Source organism: Gambusia affinis, linkage group LG10, assembly GCF_019740435.1.
Source record: "Gambusia affinis linkage group LG10, SWU_Gaff_1.0, whole genome shotgun sequence".
NCBI classification, from domain to species: domain Eukaryota; kingdom Metazoa; phylum Chordata; class Actinopteri; order Cyprinodontiformes; family Poeciliidae; genus Gambusia; species Gambusia affinis.
The window spans coordinates 17,647,268-17,670,979 of record NC_057877.1 but is presented as its reverse complement, the minus strand read 5'-3'; the positions used below and the strand labels follow the sequence as shown (position 1 = coordinate 17,670,979).

Sequence of the window (23,712 nt, the reverse complement as noted above, 5' to 3'; positions counted from 1 at the left end):
GATTGATGCACCAGGCATACATTAGGGATATCCTCCCTTCACTCACACCTGCACCTGCCTTTAGCTCATCAGTCTAGGTCCTTTCATTCAGCATTCAACCTCTGTTACAGCCCCAAGGCATCCTACGGATCTTGGAGGGGGGCTGTAACAATAGATAATCCAGGGAAAAATGAAGAGACAAAGGTTAAAGGTTTATTCTTTAAATGGGATCTGAAGAAGTAGGATGGAAAAACTGTGAACCTAAAAGAAAAGAAAGGGGAAAGTAACAACCAAAACCAGGGTTTCTAGCAATCAAGTCCTCCATCACAGCACCACAAAGCTGCAGCACACATGCTGCCCAATTGGCCAAGAAAGTCAGTTTTCCAGCTAGCCTTATACTCTGCTAATCAAGAGGCAGAGTGAAACCAGCTGGACCTGCTTAACCAGCCGGAGCTCAGCAGCAGCCTGAAATGGGGGGGGGATCCTACATGCAGCCACCACTGCATGTAACAACCTCCCCCTTACAATAAATTAACATGAAAACCCTGGTTAGCTGTTAACTTTGTAAGTTTGCTTTTCATGAAACTTTTACATTCATTTGCCGCCTCCATCTCTCAGCATTTGAGTTCAACTTCAGATATAAGGTTATTTCATCTTGATGCCATATTTTTTTATTTCTCCCGCAACAAATCACCAGCACACCATCATGAACAAATACAAACCAGGCAGCCGGTGGTTTGAGAAGTTAATGTAACTGTATCATTCAGATCTAACTTATAGAAATCTACTGAACTTAATCATTTTGATCCCTTTGTATATTATTGACCAACCAAATGTGATATTTTAACTGTAAACAAATCTGCGGCTTCAGTTTTGCCTCTGCCATGCGATGCATGTGAGGCTCTGCAGCCGCATCCTCGCTATTCAAATCCAGACTAACCCTCTGCCCTCCAAGGCCTGTTGCACTTTATGTAAACTTACCTTTCATATCTGCGTACCGACTGTGTGTGTCGTACGCATTTGAATAACAAGTCAGCTCGCACAAGAGAAAAAAGCTGGGTGTGTGCAAGCTTTTCAGGGTCGATTTGCATACTTGCGTGACGTCCTTGTTCTCGGTAATGTAGCTCCATTCCACAAAGGGGCGGAGAGGGAGTCTCTGAAGAGGCGACCTCTCTGTTTGCACAAGCAGAGTGGCTTCTGGACTTGTAAACGGACCAGTTCTGAGATGTCTTTGCAGGACAAAGGTCACTGTAGCTATGTAAGGGTGTAGTATAAGTTGTATGGGTGTAGTACGGATCACAGTGGCAGTTTTCCTTTAGTTCTACTGGATGAATTTCAGCATTGTCATTCTTCATGATAATATGTTTGGTTTGCACATGTTCCCTGCAGAAGCAGTTATAGCTCAGAGGTTTAATCTCTGCAGGGGTTAGGACATGTTTTTCCAGTTGTTCTCTCGAAAAAAAATCTTCCTGGTCTGTGACAATCCAACCCTGCAAAACCAGGAGACATTTTCTGGAAAGAAACTTATCATCAGTACTCTGTCTTCTCTACCTCATGATGTTCACTATTTAATGTTCCATGTTTAAACATCTCCTGAAAAGGCACAACAAAAAAGACATTTTGTTTTCAAAGTTCTTTTAAAATGAATCTTAAATAAATCTATACCGGCATGATTTATGCTATCCTGTTATTGCAAAGACATTTGCCCAAATTCTCATTGATGTATGAGGCTACCTAACAGCCTTCAAATGCATGATATAAAAATATCTTTTTATTCTGCCGCTGTAAGACAGTGAAGGAAGCAGTGTTATGAATAAATAATTTGGTGTAATTGTGGTGAAAAATGGTCTGACCTGTATTTGGCTCAGTCTTCACTGTAGAGCCACCTACAAAGTCATGAACCAAAGGACGATTATCTCAATTAGATTTTCTCATGACTGTCATAAGGACAATTACATGTGTAAACAAACTGTTCACAAGTCACTGTCTAATTTTGCTTTTATGTGTCTCTGAAAAATAATTGTATTTTAGAAAACTGCACTTTATATGCATTTATTAAACTAATGTTAGGACAACCTATGTCCTAATAGTGGCCATTTTGTGGAAGCTAATCCAACCAGATGCTTCTTGTAACCATCTAGCAGTGTCTGCTCAACATATAACTCTTTCAATGGTTTTCCTGTCAGGTTTCTTTAAAGTACAATCAGTCTAAGGTCACTCCAGAGCAGCTTTGGGCGACCACTCTGCCAAGGTCTTTCTCTGACAATCTTTTGTCTGTACATGGAAGTCAAACTTATTTAGTTTCTTCGTGATCACGCAAGCATTTATGTTCATATCAGCAGCAACAGCAGTCTGCTATAAATCCCGTGATGACAACTGGCGGTTTCTGAAACTTCTTTTAGCATCTTACGTTCTGTTGTTGAAGTGAACTTGATTGGATCGTCAGATATGTGCATGTTGTTGCAGTTGATTTGAATGTCTTCCTCTAGCAGACTGTTTTATTTGCAGTGGAATGATTTACTTCAAAATCTTTTGAGACCTCCTTAAACCACTTACCAGACTCTTGAGCTACTACAATCTTCTTTCTGATGGCATCTTTACATCTTACCATTGTGAGATGGTCTCACTCTAACACTAAGGAGCACACCAAACTAAATTAAGTTTAAACACAATGCATTTCATGACCCTGAAACTCATAAACCAGAGACCCTTCTCCTGATGACTACAGCCTGAGATTTTGTCTATAAACACTACAACCAAAATCAATGATAAAGAAACCTTGGTGGAGTTCAGCCTGGAAAGACAGAAGCCCTCTTTCAAGAAGTCAAATTTCTTTAAGTTATTTTTGGATATCTAAAGCACTATTGTAAGAACTGAAGCTAACATAATTACTTGATTGTGCTATAAAATTGCACTACATGACTGGAAAATGCATAATATCACCCTGTCAAACTGGAATTGATTGTTTCCAGTTGCTAACATGCGGCTGTGGAGTGCAATGCTCCAGTTCAATGAAACTTACCTGATATTGTGTGTGCCGTAAGGGCCATGACATCTTTGCCAGCATTAAAATGTCTTAAACATTCCTCTCACTGCAACTTTAATTGCTCAAAATTTTAAAGTGTGCCCAACACCAACTGAATTGCTTATTTCACTTTCTCCGCTATCATTGCCAAACAACAACCCTACATAGGTAGAATACATTTCTAAAAGAGAAAATCCAAGTCATTGTTCACAACTCCTCTTCCTGTTTGCTGATCGACCCAGTTGAAATTCTACTGGAGAAATCCACTTCTATAGGAGAAATACCAGATGGAGCACTGAGGGGAGATGACAGCTGAGCAGAATTTCATAGAAAAGCAATGGCCAGTAATCACATAGCCTAAATTAACTCTATAATTAAGGTAAAAAAAAAAAACAATGGTCAAAAACCTTCTTTAGACCTATAAACCATCAGCAAACTGGAAAATCTAACTACCAAACCCACAGATCTGATTCACAGTCCCACAGCCAGAACAAAAGCCATCCTTATCTTCCTGAATCTGAGGTTTGACTTTGATCCATTCCAACATCCTAGATTAAACTTCATACACCGTTCTTCTTTTCCAGAAAAGGACTCCAGTTCTTCAATCCCAAACCACTCCTATTGATTTTAATCAGCTGAAATGATAAAACTTGCTTTACCTTTCAGCGAGTCTGCTTGTGTACACAGTTCAAATTTAGATTATCATTGATATCAATAATTTTATTTGGCCACTGCCCATAAAAGCAAATCCAATGCCCTGCCATTGCCTTCAAAACAAAAGCTAATCACATCCTTTCTGAAGGCTTACTTTCAGGCTTTAACATTTTAATCCTCTCACTTTGGAGACAAAACACAAGATACTGATGAGTTGATGAATAGGAATATGAGGGAAAGGCTGAAAGATACTTTTGCGCATTCTTCGTCATAACTATATGGTTCAAAAGCAAGCTTAGACTAAGACAAACAGGTTAGCCCTTCTGCTGCTGCATGACTCATACGCTGTATGGATGATAGCTGCAAGTCAAATGATTTTGACTCAACATAGGTGTCAAACAGAGGTGACCATGGAAACTCCTCCATCCAATGGGAAAACAGGATATGGGTGTGGCTCTCTGTCTGAGCGACAACTTTTCTTCCTTAGTTGGGTGAAAGAGTAATTTTCTGTGCTCTAATTCTTCAGCAGGCAAAGTCAGGAGGGACTCTGAAGAAAGATAAAACTGTCATACTTCTGACATACTCAAGTTCACTTTAGTATGCAATTAAATTAACAGAAATTACATTTCCTTTGGCATAGAGTGGATTTGTCTTCAATACGCATATTTTATTACAGGTTTTTTTCTGCTGTAAAAGTCTCAGAATCATGGCTACTGTTCTAAAAAGGAGGTAGTTCTTGACTAACCTTCTTTATAAGTCATGACCAGAAAAAAACGGATCTGACAGGGTGTAGCAGAGGGAAAGCAAGTGGATCATAAAATTCATATTTTATTAATGGTTTCCATGGACCAAATACAAATGCAGAGGTACGCAGAGGTCTGCTGGTTTGATGCTGTCCCGTAGAAGTCAAAGGTTGTATTTCAGAGCTGATATCACCACTGGGTGTGAGTGTTTCTCGTGGTGAGCTAACTTAACCTTCTTTACACTGATTGTCGTAATGATTTAGAAAGAATTGTATCTTGAGTCCAGCTGATTGTAATTTAAACGCTGCACAAGTCCTGCAACTCTATGAACACCTGAGAGGTCTTAAGCAAGATGTTTAAAACATTTAAAGCAAGATTAGGTCATAAAAAAGTCTTCTAAGGTTTCAACATCTCACAGAGCGCTGTTCAATTTATCCAAAAACTAAAAGAGTGTGACACAATTGCACAAATTCCAAGACATGGCCATCCACCTGACCTAAGGAGACCTCAAGGAAAGTGTTATTAGGAGAAAAAGCAAACACCCAATGTATTTAAAGGAGAGCTCCAAGTACAAGAAGAAAGGGATTGCTGAAAGAAAGCCATAAAAAAATTCTGTTTTCATTTCACCACATGCCATGTAGGGAAACAGCAAACGTGTGGAGTAAGAGTGCCCAAGTCCAGTCCTAAAGAGTTACTATCCTGCTACTCACTACTCTAACACAAGTGAATCAAATTCCCTCAACGCTCACTCATTCAGCTCTGCAGAGGTCTGGTAACAAGCTGTTCATTTGATTCCGGTGTGCTTGTGCAGCGATTTATATAGATGTTGCAGGATGGTAACTTTTGAGGACTGGAGTTGGGTACCACTAATGTAGAGGAAGGTGAGATGGTTAGATAAGACTGAAACTCTAAGAATCCAGTAAGAGCAAGACTGGATTCTTAAACCCAGGTAAACTCATATTTATATGGCCCAGTCAAAGTCTAACTGAGGAAAGACTTGCCATTCATAGACATGGCAAGTCCAACTTGGCTGATCTTGGGTTGATATAAAAGAGGAATGGACAAAGACTCCAAGCTCTGTATGTGTGAAGCTGATACACTTTGTAGCTGTAATTACATCACTTGATCTACTTCACAATCATGATCTGCTTTGCTTAGACAGACCACATAAAAGTCCCAAAGAATTAATTCAACTTTATTTCAGTGTATTTTTATGTAATAGATATACATTCAAAGTTAAAAAAGTGAGGGACAACACAGTGTGCCAGAGCAACATCAAATATACGTTCATATTTGATTGGGAGAATACCAGCAGTCTATGTCATCATCAACTGATACTAACATTGGTAACATACTGTATGGAATAAATAAAAATAGAAATTAGCCAAATCAACCCCAATAATCTGATATAACTCCTCCTACCTTGTCCTGGACAAAAGAAAGAGTAATTGCTGTAGGGATGAAACAGTGCTTCTACCTGTTCTTTTCATATAGAGAAGAGAAGTCTGAGCTGGAGGAAGAAACCGGAACTCGGTGAGTAAAAGGCGAGAGCTATCAGCAATAATGACACTAGTTTTCCTGATGGTCTGTCTGTTGAAAAGTTGTGTAAGTGTGCACTGTTCAAGTCCTAAGACTTTATTGCATACATACAGGTTTGGACACACCTTCTAATTGAGCTCAATTAGAAGGTGTGTCAATTAGAAGGTGTGTCCAAACTTTTGGTTTGCTGTTATAATGTGACAAAATAAAGGGGAAAAAAATCAAGAGGAAGGCATAGTTTTCTAATGTATAGTATATACCTATAGCTTCTGTAGCAGCTTTTCAAGAACGTTTCTGGTTGTGTTCTCACTAAACCAGGAAGACAGAGCATATTATGCCCGTTTTAAAGTCCTTTCAGTGGTTCCCTGGCTAAGAGAACATACTTAAATACTTAATACTTTTTATAATTTCATTCAGCTTCTATGCACCACAAATCTGGAACAAACGTAGAGAAACTTGCAAAACAGCTGAATCACTGAGTTCCTTGAAATCAAGGTTTAAAGCCTAACTATTTAAAGTTGCTTTTGAGTAGCAGTAACCGGAACATTGATAGTCATGTTTGATGTGTATTTGCTTGAGGATTTTAAAAATGCCATTTGTCAAAATGCAATACTTATTTCTTGTTTCATAATTTATGACTGTATCATGTTTTTGTGATGTAAAACACTTTCATTGGCTTTCTTGCTGAAATGTGCTATATAAATAAACTTGACTTGACATGTATATATGCAACACCTTTTGCTTTGAAATGCCACACCCATGAGTGCCTGGAAAAACATAAAAGGGATTTTCCCATGGGGTTTTGCAGAAACAGGTTGTGAATCCAATCAGTTCTGTGTTTTAGATGACAAGTCTTGTACCCTACTGGTTTAAACTTGTGATGCACCAAAACTGCTACAAAACAGTGTGAATTGGAACCCTAATCCAGAGAGGAGGCTGCTTATCTTTCAAATAAATCTGTCTAAAAATTAAAAGCTTTACTGAATAACATTAAAAAATGCAAAAACCAAAATCCAGGGAAACTTATGGGAGGACCAGAAGGCGTAAAAAACGTGCCTTCTTCTCAGATCCTGATTTTTGTCAGGATCAAACAAAATTACTGAAAGATATTTAAAGGGGCAGTATTATTTCTTTTCCAGGAACATATTGTCATTTTATAGCATAATCAACTAACTATGTTAACTTTAGATGTAAAAAAAAAAAAAGGTGTATCAAATATGGCTTAAAAGAAATTTTGCCTGGTAACTTAATGCCCTGAAATAGGGCCTCTGTTGCTTTAAAAACGTTTGCTCTTTCTGAAACTCTGCCTTGAAAAAGAAATCACAATAGTGCTCCTCTATTAACCCTTTAACAATGTTTTCACCAGCATTGCACTGAGAAGTATCTGGTATAATGAACTCAGTTCCACTAGGTGTTTGCTAACTGTTGCTGCCGAGTCTGACAAAGCTGAGTGACGGAGTCGTGGGCGAAGAGAGCTCTGTGAGGTGGAAGCTCAGAAGATTGGAAGCTGTAGCTCCAAGAATGAGTTACACTTTGAAGGAGGCGCTAGGTCCACCCAGTCATTTTGCAGAGCACAGTTGAATGGTTGCCACAGGAGATGAAAAGTTTTCTCAAACATGCATGAAAGAATCAAGACAACAATCCAAATGTGTTTTTGAAGAGAAAATTAGTTTAATTTCTGTGATTTAGTTTTTTAATGTTTTTTTGTTCCTGTACTTCATTCTCTGTTTCAGTTGTAATTATGTATGTTGTTTTGTGGGTTCATTCTTACCCAGAGAGCAAATACCATCACAAAGTCCAAGGAACACACCAGACAGGTCAGGGGTAGGATTATGGAGAAGCTTGAAGGATGTTTATGCTATAAAAAGATTTCCCACGCTTTGAACATCTCACAGAGCATTGATCAATCCATCATGTGGAAATGGAAAGAGTTTGCCACTACAGTAAACCTACAAAAACAAGACTGTCCACCTAAACTTACAGGCTGAGAGCAATGGTCATGCAACCAACAAGCCCATGGAGAAGCTGGATTGAATGCAGAAATCCACACCTAAAGTGGGGGAATCTATCCACAGGACAACTATCCCAAGTTTTTGTCAACACCTTCAGACATAAAAAGAATGTAAAAAAAAAACTCAGGCATTATTGGGGGGCATCAGAACTTCTGAGGACCCCATGACCTCTTTCTCTTCCTTTGCTAAGAGGGCTAGGCAGCTCTGGTTAGCTTATGCTATTCTTTAGTTTTTATTTCTGTTTTATTCTGAAGTTGTTTGTCACAACCATGATGTGTCAACAACATAACTGACAATTTACAAAACTTTGAGGAAATCTTGTGAAATAAATGCTTAACTTTATTATACTGTAAAGATTTTATGGACCTCATGAGCTACAACATGGCCTCCTTCAGAATAACATCATATAAATTGAGGTAGTTTGGCATTTTGTCAACTCCGTCAGACGTCAACTCCATCTGAGTTTTTAACTGACAGTCTGACTCTTTCAGTGATAGTGTTGACAAATCTCACTTAAATGTGCATTTAATTCTTCTTAATATATTTTACATAAATGGCATTACTTCACATGTATCAAATATTTCTTTTTACTCACTAGTTGTCACCACCTTAAATTCTGCAACAACTCTGTCAGATGGACTTTATGTTGGTTTTTGCTTTAAATAATATTTATTTTGTTTTTTGAAAAGCATTTGTCTTTAAAACTGAGTAAAAATATCACTAATAGGGTCATTAAAAATAATTTTATATTTATTTTTGTCAGATGGTGAAGACAAAGTTCTGGGTCCATTAAAAATGTAATTTTCAAAGAAATGTCGCAACTGGGACCCTGCACCTTATCATCTTTACATTTCCAAAACATTATTTGTCATATGTGAATACATAAGCTTAAGGAATAATTTTTTTAAAAATTGGGAAAATGTAAACCGAATTTGTCCCTCTTCTCAAGAATCACTGGTAAATGAAAGGGAAGGTTATGCTTAGTCAGACTTGAACAATTATGTTACTTAAAATTGATCTTTAAAATTATTTATAATATTTATGTTTTGTAATTTACAGTCCAAATTCTATTCAATTCAAAGAAAATAGACCCCCTAATAACAATTTAGGGAAAACTAAATTGTTATTGTATTCATCCGCGGCGCAGTATATCATGTACAGAAGGCGTAGGGCGAAGAACGCCTGGCGGAGTGATTTAGTAAGGGGTACACCCAAGTCTGTGTCTGGTCTCAGCGGCTGTTCTTCGTTGCCTAGACCAGAAGAAAGCCGGGACGTGACTGAGCCGGGGGTTGAGGTTGCTGGATGCCCGTTAACCATCAAAAACATACTGCTTCTTCTTCGTTGGAGAGACGACCGTGATTTATTTTCACTTGCCGTGCTTTATTCCCCATCCTAGAACTAATATCAATAACATGTCCTGGCAAAGCTACGTGGACAGCCTGATGGCTGATGGCAGCTGCCAGGACGCGGCCATTGTGGGCTATACGGACGCCAAATACGTCTGGGCATCGTTTGATGGCGGAGCCTTTTCCAACATTACGGTTAGTGTGCTCTCTGTGTCCTCTGTATGTAGATTAGAACGCTGTAAAATACGCAGTTGAAAAAACAACCCAAAAACGTTTATCTGCATAGCCTGGCCTTGTTGAATGAGTGCGGTACACATGGTATGCAGTGGTCCACCACGAGATGTACACGAACTAGCGTGCATACTTTCTTTTCAATCTTTCGTCACTATTCAGTTACTCGTTTTATGTTTTAACCCGAAAGGGGTTTCAATTTCCCGAACTGTCCTTATACATGCCCACTACAGTGATCGGAGATGACCCAAGTGTTCGGAAAACTGTAGCTAACGGGGTTAGCCATGTTTGCTTATAATACCGGTCATTTGTTTTGAACATTAAGTAGCCGGTGTGTGTTAAATGTCACCCATAGATAATTTTATATCTTAATACTAGCTTAGCTAACATTTATTTTACAATGAAACATCTGTAGCTGAGAATTCAGGCTGAGGAAAGCTGTATGCCGGCATTGCTAATGAAGCTACCGGCTTAGCTCAAATGGGGGTGGTCATCCTCATTGGAAAACCGTTGGAAGCTAATGCTACGAGCTAGCAGCCGTTGGTCTTTTTTTCCTGTTCGGCTTCTGTGAATCTCACTACCGCCCCTTTTCTCCAAAATGGCGGATACACATTCAGTTTCTTGTCCGTTTATTTTCTATTAGAAAATATCTTGACACTTATGTTGGATTCTGATGTCTTGACACCAGAATCCTTGTTGAACTGCTGTCGGTTTTAAATATGTTTTCTGTTTTCAATATCATTCGATTGCAGCTGTGGATTTCAAATCGTTGTCGGTTGTCCTTCGCGTTTTTCTCGAGCCACCATTTTGTATCAAAAATATAATTGTAATATTAAGGGATTTCATGATGCTATATATTGATTATAATGATATTTTACCCTTAGATCTGTATTGTGTAACGCCATAAAATGCTGAGCCATGCGACAATACATGAACGTGTTTTCCGCCTTTAGCTAAAGCTACTGGGAGTGTCCACTCCTTCGATCTAAAATGTAATTTTCTCGTCTCTGTGGATCATAATCAGAAAAATATATTAATGTTTGACACTATGGAAACCTGATATACCACTTTTTTGAGCTAAGCCATTTTCCTACACTAGTAAAGATGGATCTTTCGAACATTACGGTGGAGAATCGCTTATAAACGTCTTTCAATGTATAGGGCTTCCCGTTGTAGTATGTACTCATACCATTGTATGTTGATTTTAAAACGCCGTCAAATGTGTGTATATTTATCAAACTGCATAGAAGTCTATCTGGACTTGAAATATTTATCTGTAAATAAAACGACCTTTCCATTTAATCTGAAAGTTATTCCAAGTAACTAACATTTACAGTTGCAGATGTCCTCTAGCCATCAGACCGCAGAACTCAAACAAATTAGGCAACTCAGAACTCAGGCAAATTAGATAGAAATCTTTCGTATTCTTTACTCTCATTGTAAATAATTGACAGTAGAAAAAAATTTGTTCAGATATGAGATACAGAAACTTGTTTATGTTTTCTAAAAATGTGTGTGTATATATATATATATATATATATATATATATATATATATATATATATATATATATATATATGTGTGTGTGTATATAAAACAGAAAATGACCAGTTTGATTATGGTGAAAAAGTGTCAAACTTTAACTGACCTTTAAAACGCCTTTCTCGGTCCCCTTTTAAACATGTTATTTTTCAAAGACAAGGTTTTAGCCTGAGATAAGTTGACATTGGTTTTGATCAACTCTGTATATAGGCCAGTCGCAATAACAAATTTTGCTGAGCGATTGTCTCTAAAATGATTGTGATAAACAGTAATATTGTTTGAAGACCTTTTAACACTGATTTAATGGAAATGATGTAATAATGCATGCGATTTCCGGCCAAAGATAGATGCACTTTATTTTCAAAAGAACACTTAACACTGGAACTGATAAACAAAGCAACTAAAACGGAGTCTCAGTTTCCATTAACAAAGAAATGTACTGAAATAAAAACTAAACAACATAAAGCTAAAGTGGAAATAAATACTGCAATCAACCAAAAGAGTGCAGATTATGAAGTCTGTATACTATATTGCCCTTTAGTAATCATTAAATTTCAATAGACAGGATGGGCACATCCAACTACCTGATGCAATAGTTCACACTACACGATTTATTTTGCCCCGATTTTCCCCTTATGGCAATATTAGGAAGTTGGCCGTTCTAATATTGTGGCTTGTGATTTCATAACCGATCATCCTGTTGTGTATGGTGTCGTGGCAGCTCCCAAATCATGGATTTTCTCTGACTGGGAGCCTCAATGCAGCCTGTTTGAATGTGACAAGTAGCCAGTCAGAAAGCACATTCTCTTTCTCTGGGGAAATTACAGAGGGGAATCCCAAACAGCTGACACTGCAAAGTCCAGCGGACATTGGAGATGATATATGGAGACATTAATGTTTATTTAACATTTTGTGCAAATAATATAGAAATCACAAGGGGAGGAGTTGGAGCGAAATTGCTACCGCAGTTGATAAACCTGGTAACTTTTCAGCTGTTCTTGGTTAAGGTGACGTAAATAGGTTATAATGATTTTCATTCAGTCAGGACTGACACTAGAGCAGGGGTGTCAAACTCCAGTCCTCAAGGGCTGGTGTCCTGCAACTTTTAGATGTGCCTCTGCTGCACCACACCTGAATAGAATAATTAGGTAATTAGCAAGGCTCTGGAGAACTGATCTACACAAGGAGGAGGTAATTAAGCCATTTCATTCAGGTGTTTTGTACCTGTGGCACATCTAAAAACTGCAGGACAGCGGGCCTTGAGGACTGGAGTTTGACACCCCTGCACTAGAGCCTCATGCATTGCAGGTAGATTGTAATAAAGCATTGATTAATGCCTGGTTTTAAAATTTGTCAACTAGATTTGTAGCCATTATTTTGTGCCCATTGTTGGACACCACACGGCACGATCAAACCGTTATACCTAGGATTTCTGTTGGCTAATGTGTGGTCTCTCAGTTTTTGAAAATGGGCTGTCCGACAACTCTAAGATCGTGTATTGTCCGCTGGGCTTTACACAAGGAGATGAGGAAGGGAGATGTCATTGGAGAGCACCAGAGTTGAGCCTTTTTTCATTCAGTGTCATCAACAGAAAGCGAAAAAGGCCGGAAGAAGCAATAAAGCCGATAATTAAAATGAGGTTGATGGTTTTAATTTATCTTCCGATTAATTGATTTATTGTTTATCGCGACAGGCCTTTCTGTATAGCAAGTATTCATGGTAATCTGAACAACACTTTTTTTCTTCTTTTTCTCCCCTGTCCCTCTTCAGCTCTCTAGTGCCATGACTTTGCACTTTGGGCCTGTATCTTTTTGATTTGAGGCGTTTAAGTTTTTTGAACGCTTTCCTTTTCTCAGACCTTACTTGATGGTCCTCGGTGTGTGTGTCTTTTTTTGTTTGTTTGTTGTTTTTCTTTTGTTTTTTTGGTTTTGTACTGCTGGTTTAACAAAAAAAGTCCATGTTTGAATTCTATTCCTTCTCTTCTGGGATTGGAAATAAAAGCATCATTGTTAGCCCTTTTTAAAATTTAGTAAAGGTGACATTATTTCAAGACTTGAATATCTAAATACCAGGTCTCCTTGACAACATGTTTTCTGACTGAAAACTTGTATCTCAACTCTGTCACAATAAAGAAATTTGCTTTACATTTTTTATTTTTAGGCATCAGAAATCGACGTGTTGGTAGGAAAGGACCGGAACATTTTCTTCACCACTGGGCTGACCATAGGCGCTAAAAAGTGCTCGGTACTCAGAGACAGCCTGTCAACTGATGGGGACTGGACAATGGATGTCCGGACAAAGTCTCAAGGAGGAGAGCCAACATACAATATAACTGTAGGCAGAGCAGGCAAAGGTGAGTACAACATTAACTAAAGTTTACATATTTTCTGCATTAAAGTTGTGTTTCGGTCTGCATTGATTTAGTATTCCTAGACTTTCTTTAGTGGTCGTGTTGTGAGTGCATGTTGTGGTGGTGTTGAATGCACCCTTTCCTCAATATATGACAGGTATGAATTCTTGTCTTTGGAATTTTGTTATGATGGGGGAACAGTAGTACTGAAACTGTTCTTGCTGCAGAAATGTTTTTCAACTTGTTTTGTGCAGCACCTTAAGAAGTCTATTGGAATAGAAAGGCATTTTGTCTTGACATTAAATTTAAACTGAATATACGTGTTACCGTAAGCTAAAGACATTTTTCTCACAAAATTTAGTGGTGCCTCATAATGTCACAGCTTTTAGTAGGAACATGTTTACATATTTACGAATCATTACATATTATCAGTTTATGTTGGTTGTTTTAGTAAAAATGTAGTCTTTACACTCTGGCCTATTTTAAAAATATAAAAAATAGAAATGTCATGCATAACTTGTTTAACAAGCAATGGTTACAAGTGTGTTCAGAACTGATTCAGATGTATAAAGATTAAATGCCACATCTCACAGATGGCATTGTCTCAAAGTGGCCTTTTTACCTCTTTTGGTCATTTCATTAGTGAAGCAAAGTCAGGTGAAAATGTTATCCTGCACAAATGTGCATCCTGGAGGAACTCCTCCCTCTTTCAACAGACTAAGCACTACACCATGAACCTATCTGTCCTAAACCAGTTGGTAACATGGCATCAGCTTGTAGCAGTCATTTGGTACATAGGACACTTTGCCATTCTACTTTGTGGAAATGGTTACCTGTACGGGATGGGGAGGGGGCTCTTTTTCTTCTGTGGAAATAACAGTTGCGTAGAAGACATCATTTTTAGGTTCTATCAGGTCTAGAAGATTTAAAACATCAGATAATTTTGAGCTGTGTGGGGGAGAAAAAAAGAATTGAATAGAGGTGCGTCAATCAATCGGCCACCGATCAAAATCAGCAGATTTTCCGTGGAAAAAAGTGTATGATGGATGATCGCTGATCATGAGCTCTTGTTACCGATCACCAAAACTGATCACCTGTATCTCACTTCGCAGCCTGCGTGTGCAGCTCATCTCCTATTTCCTTCATGTTATGCAAGCGCTTGGCAACAAAACCTAAGCGATGCCGTGTGGAACTTTAATGCTCCGAGAGTGAATGGAGACGTTTGCATGTTGCGGCGGAAAATTCAGGGTTGAAGCACGTCAAAATGCATCAACACAACGAATCTATTATGAGATTTTAAAAGAACAAGCACTTGACAGAGTTTGGCTCCATTGAGGCTCACTGCAGGAAAAAAAAAAAAGCGAACAGACAGCAGGTAAAGCAGCGCACAACTAATAACACTCACCCGGATTAGCATCACTGTCAGAAAGCTAAACAAATAATCTGAAAAATAATTTAAATCAACGAGCTAGCTATGCAAGACGCTGGTTCTGCTCTCGTTGGACCGCTGCTACTTGTAGTAATATTTCAGACAGAGCGCCACTTCTACTCCACCCCGCAGTAAACTCTTCACACCGCGCAGCTGCTTAACGCTGCAACATGCAAGTTAAACAGACAAAATATTTTGCATATGTATTAAAACTTTCGCTATGTTCTAACATTAGACAGATGATCTCTGAAAAAATAATCAATCTCTTTTGCCTCCTCCTGTGTTCTGCAGAATTACTCAGCTCAGTCAGAACCAGAACAAAACAGTCATGGAAGTTTTGATTTAGTAACTCAGGATTGGTTATTTTGACTTTCTGTTCAAGTTTGAGACAAAGAGGTCTTGGTCATGTGACCACTCATTCTAACCACACGAAATTGAAATTGCTTAGAGTAGACAAGCTCCTATTTTAAAATTTCAGTTAGCTACCAAAAGCCTAAACTAACTATATACCACTGGGCTTATGATGTTTTCTGGGAAAAACTTTACAGAAGTGAAAAAAAAAAAGTCTGACAAGAGTTGCTGTGCGTGGGATGAAACGAGTTGAATATCAAATTGATATTTGCACATTTAAGCTGTAAACCTTTTGAGCTCTATGTCTGATGCTCAAAACAAAGCTACATGATTTTTGTCTTTCATGACTCAGAATTTAAACTTCTCCTTGGACCAATAAACAATCTGATGGTGATGACTAAAACTGTTTAGTGTCAAAGACTAGCCTATTTTAAGTGAAATTAAATGATTACTAAATTAACAGGCCCTCTCTGTTGCCACTTTTTAAAACATTCTGCAAAAAATAGTTGCCTATAAAATTAATTCAAGTTGCCTTTATGGACTTGTCTGTCATGGCAGTTTCTATGTTGTCTGTTTGAACCCATGTGCACCATTTCCTCTACTGTTGATTCTTTCAGGTCAGAAGAACAGATTTTTATTTTCTAACTGACCACCTTTTCTGGGGGAGGATTTCCTTAAGCCTCCATGAACTGCATGCAATGTCTGCCTTTCTGGTTAACACAGTCCACTCTAAAAAGCAACTGTTCCCCTGTGCAAGGCTTTGGGTGCTTCACATGTATTGAGGACGGGTACCTTAAGCATGCTGCTACTTGCATGTTGTGTCTTTGGTGATGTTTGTGAGAAGCTTCGTTCTCTTCTCTGCTGCTGGTGTAGTGAATATAGCAGGCAGCTGTGTTCAGCACTAAGACACCCAACTGGGCAATGTGTTGTAATTTAATTTAACTAAGTGATAAAAATGTGATAGATTTTGTGTTCTAGGTTCTTGAGATAAATTCTTATTTCTCATCAAATTTCTAAAGTTTACTTGGAAAATCCTTTGTTCTAGGAAATGTAGACATATTGTGGAATAGTATCTTGGCATGTTTGGGTAAAATTTCTAGCTAATCACTAACATACATTACAAAGCAAGTGACCAAAAGGAACAATGAAACCACCATTTTTAATGCTCCAGTTTCCTTTAAATGACAAGAATTCATAATTTTTTTTTTGCTTTGGTTCAGCTTCAGCAGTGATATTAACATATTTATGTGTTCACAATGTCGGATTATAAACTTTATCATTTCTTAATGTACTTTGAGATCCTTGACTGAATTGGCTCAGTTTGTATGCAGCTCTAATAGTTAGCGCAGAGTGCATGGACATTTGGCAAAAAAAAAATAAAAATAAAAATTGAAGTAACAACTTATTTCTTATTTAATTTGATTAGCCTTTTATACTCGGACATTTCCCTTGAAGCACCATTCTTTAAAAAAAAAAAAAAAAAAAGGTCACTTGAACTCCATGTGAAAATGCTGAGCTTTAATTAGGCCTTGCAAAGACTTGCTGCTCTATGCTTCTGCTTGTTCTCGTCCTAACAAAAGTACACTGTCAAACAGGTTGCATGCAACATGTCTTCAATCATGTCCTACTCACTCTGTCTAATTGTAGTGATATGTCTCATCACCAGCAGCACTGATAAGAAAATTATGGTTTCTCCCTCCTACAACCTTCCAACCAAAGGCGCTGCACAGCTTTTTGTACGGTTCCTTCTTCGTATTCGTCTTGCTTGCTGCTTTTTGGCTCTACTTGTTTTTTCTCTTCACCTGTGTGATCTCAACATCCCTTCTAAATGTTCCTTCTGTCTCTTTTCTTTCAGTCTTGGTCTTGGTAATGGGCAAAGAAGGGGTCCATGGAGGCGGATTGAATAAGAAGGCATACTCGATGGCAAAATACTTGAGGGATTCAGGGTTTTAGATTAGAAGTAGCTTTTGTGGTGTACTAGAGGGAGTAAAAAAATTAAAAGGGGAAAAAACAAAAAAAAAAGACAAAGCTCAAAAGGACAAAAAAGGTTTCTGTCAAGCTCGCATCCACCCACAACACACACAAACCATACACAGGTAGTCTCATCAAATAAACCCCCACCAGGAGCATTTAATGGTGCAGGGCTCAGACCCAGCCTCAACAGTGTAGTCCCATATTTATCAGAGGTAGAACAAAGTGTTTTTATTTTCCCATCCCTGCTCTCATCATGCTGCTTCAATTTTTTTTTGTCCTTTTGTGTACTCCAGCACTGGTTCTTGTCATGGGAAAAGATGGTGTCCACGGAGGACAGCTCAACAAGAAAGCATTTCTGATGGCTGAGTACCTGAGGAAGGCCGGCTACTAAAGCAACCTGTAACCAGCTACCTAGCAGTTCACCCTTGCCACCCTGTTTCATTTGACACTACTTCCAGTCCTAGTTTGTAGTTTGTTTTTCTGCCTTCTCTCCTCCCCATTTCTTTCCTCCCTTCCCATTTATCCTTGAACCTCTTCCCTCCACACATTTGCTCTGTGTATCCTTATCTCCTTTCAAGCACTCTTTTGTTTATCCATAGTAAAAATGAGCATGTTGCTAAACAGGATGTCATGACAAATCTGTATTTTACAAAGACCAGCAAAAAAATAAAATAAAACTTAAAAAAATTGGCAGAACTTAGACAAAGAAAGCTATAGCATCAATTTGTAAACTATCCTTGCTTTTTTTGTTTTGTTTTATGGCACTAAATCTTCTCATATCACACACACTCCCTCCTTGAGCAGCCTATGCCTTTGGAGCGTTTGAGCTCTAACGAAGCTCATCATGTCTTCCTTTATTTCCTTCATGTCGAGGAGAGGATACCGTCTTCATCTTATCCTCAACAAACATCACACTAACCTCCCCCTTGCCAAATTATTTAGCTCCCACCATTATTTTGGCTTAAATCAGATGACACTAAATCATATCTGACCCTTTATTGAACACTACCCACCTCTCCCAGCAGAGTCGCTGTACTGTCCTGAATCAGTTTTGATTGAAGTGGGGTCAATCCAGTTCATGACATCCAGATGCAGTTAGTCCTCCCCATTCCCCCTTCTCATCCCGGCATCACAAACTTCCCAGCTACACAAAATCCATGGACATTCCACAGTAACAGGCTCAGGCACTTAACACTGTTTTGTTTGCCATCTAAGTTTTTTTTTTTTTTTTTTTTGAAAGGCTGCCATTTTTTGGACAGTAGCTATCCCAGCATATACCAATCTGGAGTGTGTCCAGATTGAATTTTGTTTTTGTTTTTTATAGGACCAAGTGTAGTTGCAGCCCGGGTGTTTATACAACTGCTCCAAATCATGTGAAGGATGACTAACTTTTTCTGATGAAGAAAAACTGTGACCAGGCGGAGATGTTGTGGCTAAAACTAAAGGGACAGTGGGAGGGTGGGGGGTACAGGGCAGGTAAGGGTGGGAGAATTTGGAAAATAAAAAATCCTCACTATTACCGTTGAAACAACTGCATTTGTACAAAGCCATGCTGTGTTGACAACTACATAACTGTGGAATAAATTGCCTTTATAGTCACCTGAGCTACGGGGGGCGTCTGTTGATCTGTCCACGCTCAGAACTGCTAACTTTAACGTCCAACTGAGAAACACCTAATTTCTAAAAGTAGAAATGACACTCGATGGGAGACAATGGTATTGGTTGGAACAAAGATGCTCATGGTTGTCTTGTTGAAACTTATCTACAGAACCTGTGTATCCTGTGCCATAATGTAGAGATCTGTAAGATGGATTTTACCCACTGTTGGCTACGGAGTCATTTCATCTGCACTTTTTTTATTTTTTATGTTTTATTTGTAGTTTCAGCTCCATTGTCTTAGGCCTTGTGGGATATGTGTACTCAAAAACACTGTTCAAGTCCTGTTAGCTGATGTGTTCATTTCCTTTCCTCACCACTTTATTATTTTTTTTTTCTTGCATCTGGGATACAGTCTTTAATGCATCTGATGTTGTATGCATAAACCAAGAAATGCCATAAATTGATTTATCACCTTGTTTACAGACAGATCAAATAAATTTATTCCAACCAGATAAATGTTTACTCTGTTCTTTTAAATGTCTTCTGTTCATTTTATGGGAAATGTGGTCTGACCTCTAATCAGACCTGGGTGTATGCACTTCTAACCGCAGATTTAATCAAAGTACTCATTGCAATTAAGTTTTACTACTTGGTATTTTCCTGTAGAAATGTCAAACTCTTAAACTGGTCATGTTGCATCTTAAAAGTATTTGTTTAAAAATTTAACCAGTGTATGATTTCCTCTTACTGTAAAGTCAGATTGTTGGTCATTTCACTTGTGTAGCAGCTCCTGATGGCCGCTTTCAGACTAAACAACTCAGAGGTCAGCTCTACTTGCCAGGGTCTGACTGGAACTTGCAGAAGTTTCAACAGGTGATTCAGCTGTTGGATTCAAGTGTGTTGGACCAGGGAGAGGTCTAAGAGTTGCAGGACACTGGCCTTCGAGGTCCAGGAGTGCCCACCCCTGCTAGAGCAAGGTCAGATTTGCTTTTGTTCTGGGTTGAAAGCGTCTGTCCAGACAGAAGGGAAAAGTCCAGTCATGTCTGAGTGAGTTTTGAATCAACTTTAACTTGAGAGGCCACACCTGATTACACTAACATTTAACTCAATTTCATTACCTACTTGACAAAATCCAGACTGCTTAAAAAATAAAAAAGTCTTTAAAATCAGACTTTTAAATTGGGATTTAATTTGACCTAAAATGCCACAGCACAAATTAGAGGAAAATGGATAAATGTTTAGGAGGAAGGATAAAAATGAAGGCACAAAGTTTAAAAACTTCAATCAAATGAATCTGCATTTAGTCCAGGGAAAGTGATCTGTTTTTGAGTTTCTTTTAGTGACGAGGTTTAACTGATGAAAAAAATTCAAAGTCAATACTTAAACATGGGACTTGTTTTAGAAACGAGGTTGGAAAACAAGTGGGGAACCTGATCAAAGTGTCGCAGTACAACGTTATGAGATGGTTCTGCCTAGGAAAAATAAAATCAGATGGTTGGCCCGTATGACTCATCATCTGACCACTAAAGAGGGCTATGGATGTTTCAATTTGAATTGCGTCAGCACAAATGTTTGTGGTCTCGAGATGTAGTGATGCTAAGTGACTAGAGTTCCTCATAACATGATCAGCAGAGACATTTATTCAATGTTTTTGTCTATTCTTGTTCCTTGCTTCTACTGCGAGATAAAAGATTAAATAGACAGTAAATACAACAAACTTGGAATTAAAAAGTAATAATGTGAAGTCTGGCAGCCTGAAAATCCCCCTGGCTTGAGTTTCTCATTTTTGTCTTAAAATTCCTCATTTTCTTTTTTTTTTAATACACCCCACCTTGAATTTAACAGTTCTGCAGTGAGTAACTTGCTGAACTATAACCCATAGATGCAATAAATACTTTTGTACACTTTCTTTTAAGATCTAGTTAGTTGGTAAGAGAATAAAGGTCCCACAATGTCCCATGTGATGCTTTTACAAATATTTTAGGTTTGTTGTGACACAATTCAGATGCATAAAAAGCGGTGAAATGACCCTTTACACATTAAAATCAGAGGCTAACTTTAATCACACCTTTGAGAAATGACCAAGCACTTTCACAGTAAATGTTTTGCCTTTCAAAATGCAATGTTCTAAGTACATTTTTCCTTCCACTCAACTTTCCATTAATATGCTGGAAAACAAAACCGGAACTGGTGGATGGAGGCAACTGGATCTTTGAAAATGTAAGTAAAACATTAATTGGAATGAACATTTGTAGTTCAGGGTTATTTATTGACATGATTTGTTGAGAACAAATGTACATGAGCAGGAAGAAAACAGGACAAAAATACAACTAAAAAGGCAACAGGAATTATTTTGTGAATTAAACAGGATAATCCTGCACTTTTCCTACAAAACATGAGCATGAGTCCATAACCAGGTTAATTAAAAAAAGCAGCAGCAGCCAAAATATGTACCACAGGGAGTGCAGAACATCGTAACGCAAAACAAAATGTGATGCATCACAGAAAGCACATTCTTTTTTTCTTTTCGCCTTAAATCAGTCTGTCGGTCCTGACTGACTTGTGCTTCACTCCATGTCAGTCAGTGGCAACAGAAAAACTGGCACAAAAGACGTCGCCGACTAAACTCCCACAAACATCAGGCTAGAAATAAAATGGCAACACAGTACTGCTGTGAGCTGAAACGCTGTGAGTGCTGCATAGTGGTTCAGTTTATGTCGATGTGCTTCTATGTATATATACACGTAGGACTGAAGATAATCAAAGGTTAATATGGAGCTTCTTGTGATTTATACTTTATATAAACAGACAATATCTATGCTGCTCTGTCAGGCATGGTGAGGGCAGCAGGGACCTTTTCATGGCTCTTTTCCATGAACAAATACAGTGTAGCAGTCTACTGTAGTCGGGTCCTCTCAGGTTAAAACATGTCTGAACTCCTACACAGGACCGGAGCCTAATGTAAGCAGTGACAGAAGAACAGAGATGATGGATCTGTTTTCCCATAAAGTCTCTGCGGATGTGAGGGTGCCAGTCAAGCTCGTGGTAAGTCGTGCTCGTCGGAGCATGGCTGCTGCATCTGCACCACGACCGTCTCCACGGTAACCTCCTCCTCGCTGTCGCTGCTGCCCAGCTCGTCGTCGTCGTACTCGGAGGAGTCCTGCTCCGAGCGCGACGCTCCCGACATGGTGCCGAAGGAGTGGGCGCTGGTCGAGGCCTGGGAGCGCAGCAGGGGCGTGCTCTCGGACACCTCGTTCTCGTCGGGGCCGCTGTCCCCCTCCTCTGAATCCGAATCCGAGTCGCCCTGAGAGGGGACCACCTTCTGCTTGCACACAGGACACGTCTTCTTGGTTTTGGTCAGCCAGGGGTCCACACACTTGCTGTGGTAGGCTAGGAGAACAAGAGCATCAGGTTTAGAAAACACAAGCTTCCTTAACTTTCGGTCCATCACTTTAGTCATTGTTTTTAAATATATCATCTTGAGAAACTCTAGCATACTCACCATGAGAGCATGGCAGGACTCTGAGTTTATCGCCATCCTCATATTCATCCAGGCAGATGGCACAGACATCATAGTTATCCCCTGTAATGAAAATATTTACCGTTGAGCAGTTTGATATGAAACATTTGTATCATTTACCGATTTTCCCACAAACTATAAGTAGGGGCGGTTCATTGCCCCACCAAGTCAGACACCTCATCAGACTTGGTTTGATGAATGAAGGGCTGAATTCAGCTAAAGAGGCGACTTCTGAAGGCGCTTTGTGGTACCGGATTAACTTTAAAGGTATCAGAGTAAAAAGGGTACAAACGCATCACAATTTACATAATTGTTTTGTTAAAAAAAAAAAATCTGGCAGGGTTTTTGTCCTGTTTTCTATGGATGTGTCATAAAACACATTGGTTTGTCTGGAGATTTAAAATGACAAAATGTGAATACTTTTACAAGGCCCTGTTAAAGTTCTCTGTAGGAGATCAAAAGCCTAGAGGCAGCTCCACGATGCACCAGGCAATTAAAAACTGCTTCCTCACAAGTTGGGTTTCCCTCCATTCTTTGTCCAAATATGTCCCTGATCCCACCCTGTCGGACCAGTCCACAGCCAGCAGGCTGCACAGACTCTGATGCAATAAGTGCTGCTAAGCCTCTTGTGCGCGCGCCGAAAGTTCAGGAATTTGTCTTTGTGCTCCCTTACAGATTTCTCAGAGTTCCTCTTCGTTTTTCCTTCCCTTTCTCTTCCCTGCTGGGCGGCGGAGGCCTGCATGTTTATGTAAGCTTTAAAAGAGTATGTTTTCCCTGACTGGACTGTGTCCGTGCCAGGGCTGCATGTGACCGTATAAGGAAGGGGAGTCGCATCGCAACCGCCTCCCCTCTTCCTTTTCTCTCCAAGCATCAGCAGCTTGTCCATGGCCCCTTTCCTCTTTACATTTTCAGCTCCGTTTCTTTTAGATCCCGAGCAGAAATAGAACAGCTGCCCTCATCAACCGTCTTCATGATCAAACCTTCCCCCTCTCAAACAGGGCTGGACAGCGGGGGTGAATGGGAGACGGCGTTAATGCAGGCACGGGTCCAGAATACACTCAGGAACTGCTGATCTGTAGCAATACGGGAGCTATTCTGAGAGAAGCAGGAAAATAAAAAAAGTTTGTTGGCTTTCTGAACTCTGCAGACTGCAGAGATACTGAACAGGGCTTCATCATCTAAACAGTTTCTTCTGTTTGGACAATGATGAATATGAAACCTGATAATTTTAAATGCTTAAAAACAACAACTCGTCACATATTCACACACCCAACTTTGACTGATCATAGACACAATTCTCAGCTTCTAGTACCTTCTAGGTGTGGGCTGAGTATCTGTTTACACAAGAGCGGCAGATAAAATCCACAGCAGCTTGAATATAAATCTGATCTACAGTGTTTATAAAAGGATCTTTGGAA

At 39.1% G+C, this 23,712-nt stretch overlaps 2 protein-coding genes across 3 annotated transcripts in view; one reads left to right on the top strand and one right to left on the bottom strand.

The window, feature by feature from the left end:
- The first annotated feature begins 9,126 nt into the window (after positions 1–9,126).
- On the top strand, positions 9,127–19,286 carry pfn2b (profilin 2b). Of its 2 annotated transcripts, none has more exons than XM_044129231.1 (3): positions 9,127–9,493; positions 13,232–13,424; positions 17,469–19,286. In XM_044129231.1, the coding sequence occupies exons 1-3, from the start codon at positions 9,365–9,367 to the stop codon at positions 17,564–17,566; spliced, it is 420 nt and encodes a 139-aa protein (XP_043985166.1). In that variant the 5' UTR covers positions 9,127–9,364; the 3' UTR covers positions 17,567–19,286. The 2 variants fall into 2 exon arrangements, with proteins under 2 accessions (XP_043985166.1, XP_043985167.1); XM_044129232.1 differs by having other exon boundaries at positions 9,129–9,493; positions 17,057–19,286.
- rnf13 (ring finger protein 13) overlaps positions 19,044–23,712 on the bottom strand; it is a 35,423-nt gene continuing 30,754 nt past the window's right edge. Inside the window, exons 9-10 of the mRNA XM_044129230.1 lie at positions 22,277–22,357; positions 19,044–22,164 (exon numbers count right to left, since the gene is read on the bottom strand). Coding sequence (XP_043985165.1) covers positions 21,809–22,164; positions 22,277–22,357 — 437 coding nt within the window. The 3' untranslated portion in view covers positions 19,044–21,808. The remainder of the gene's footprint in view (positions 22,165–22,276; positions 22,358–23,712) is intronic.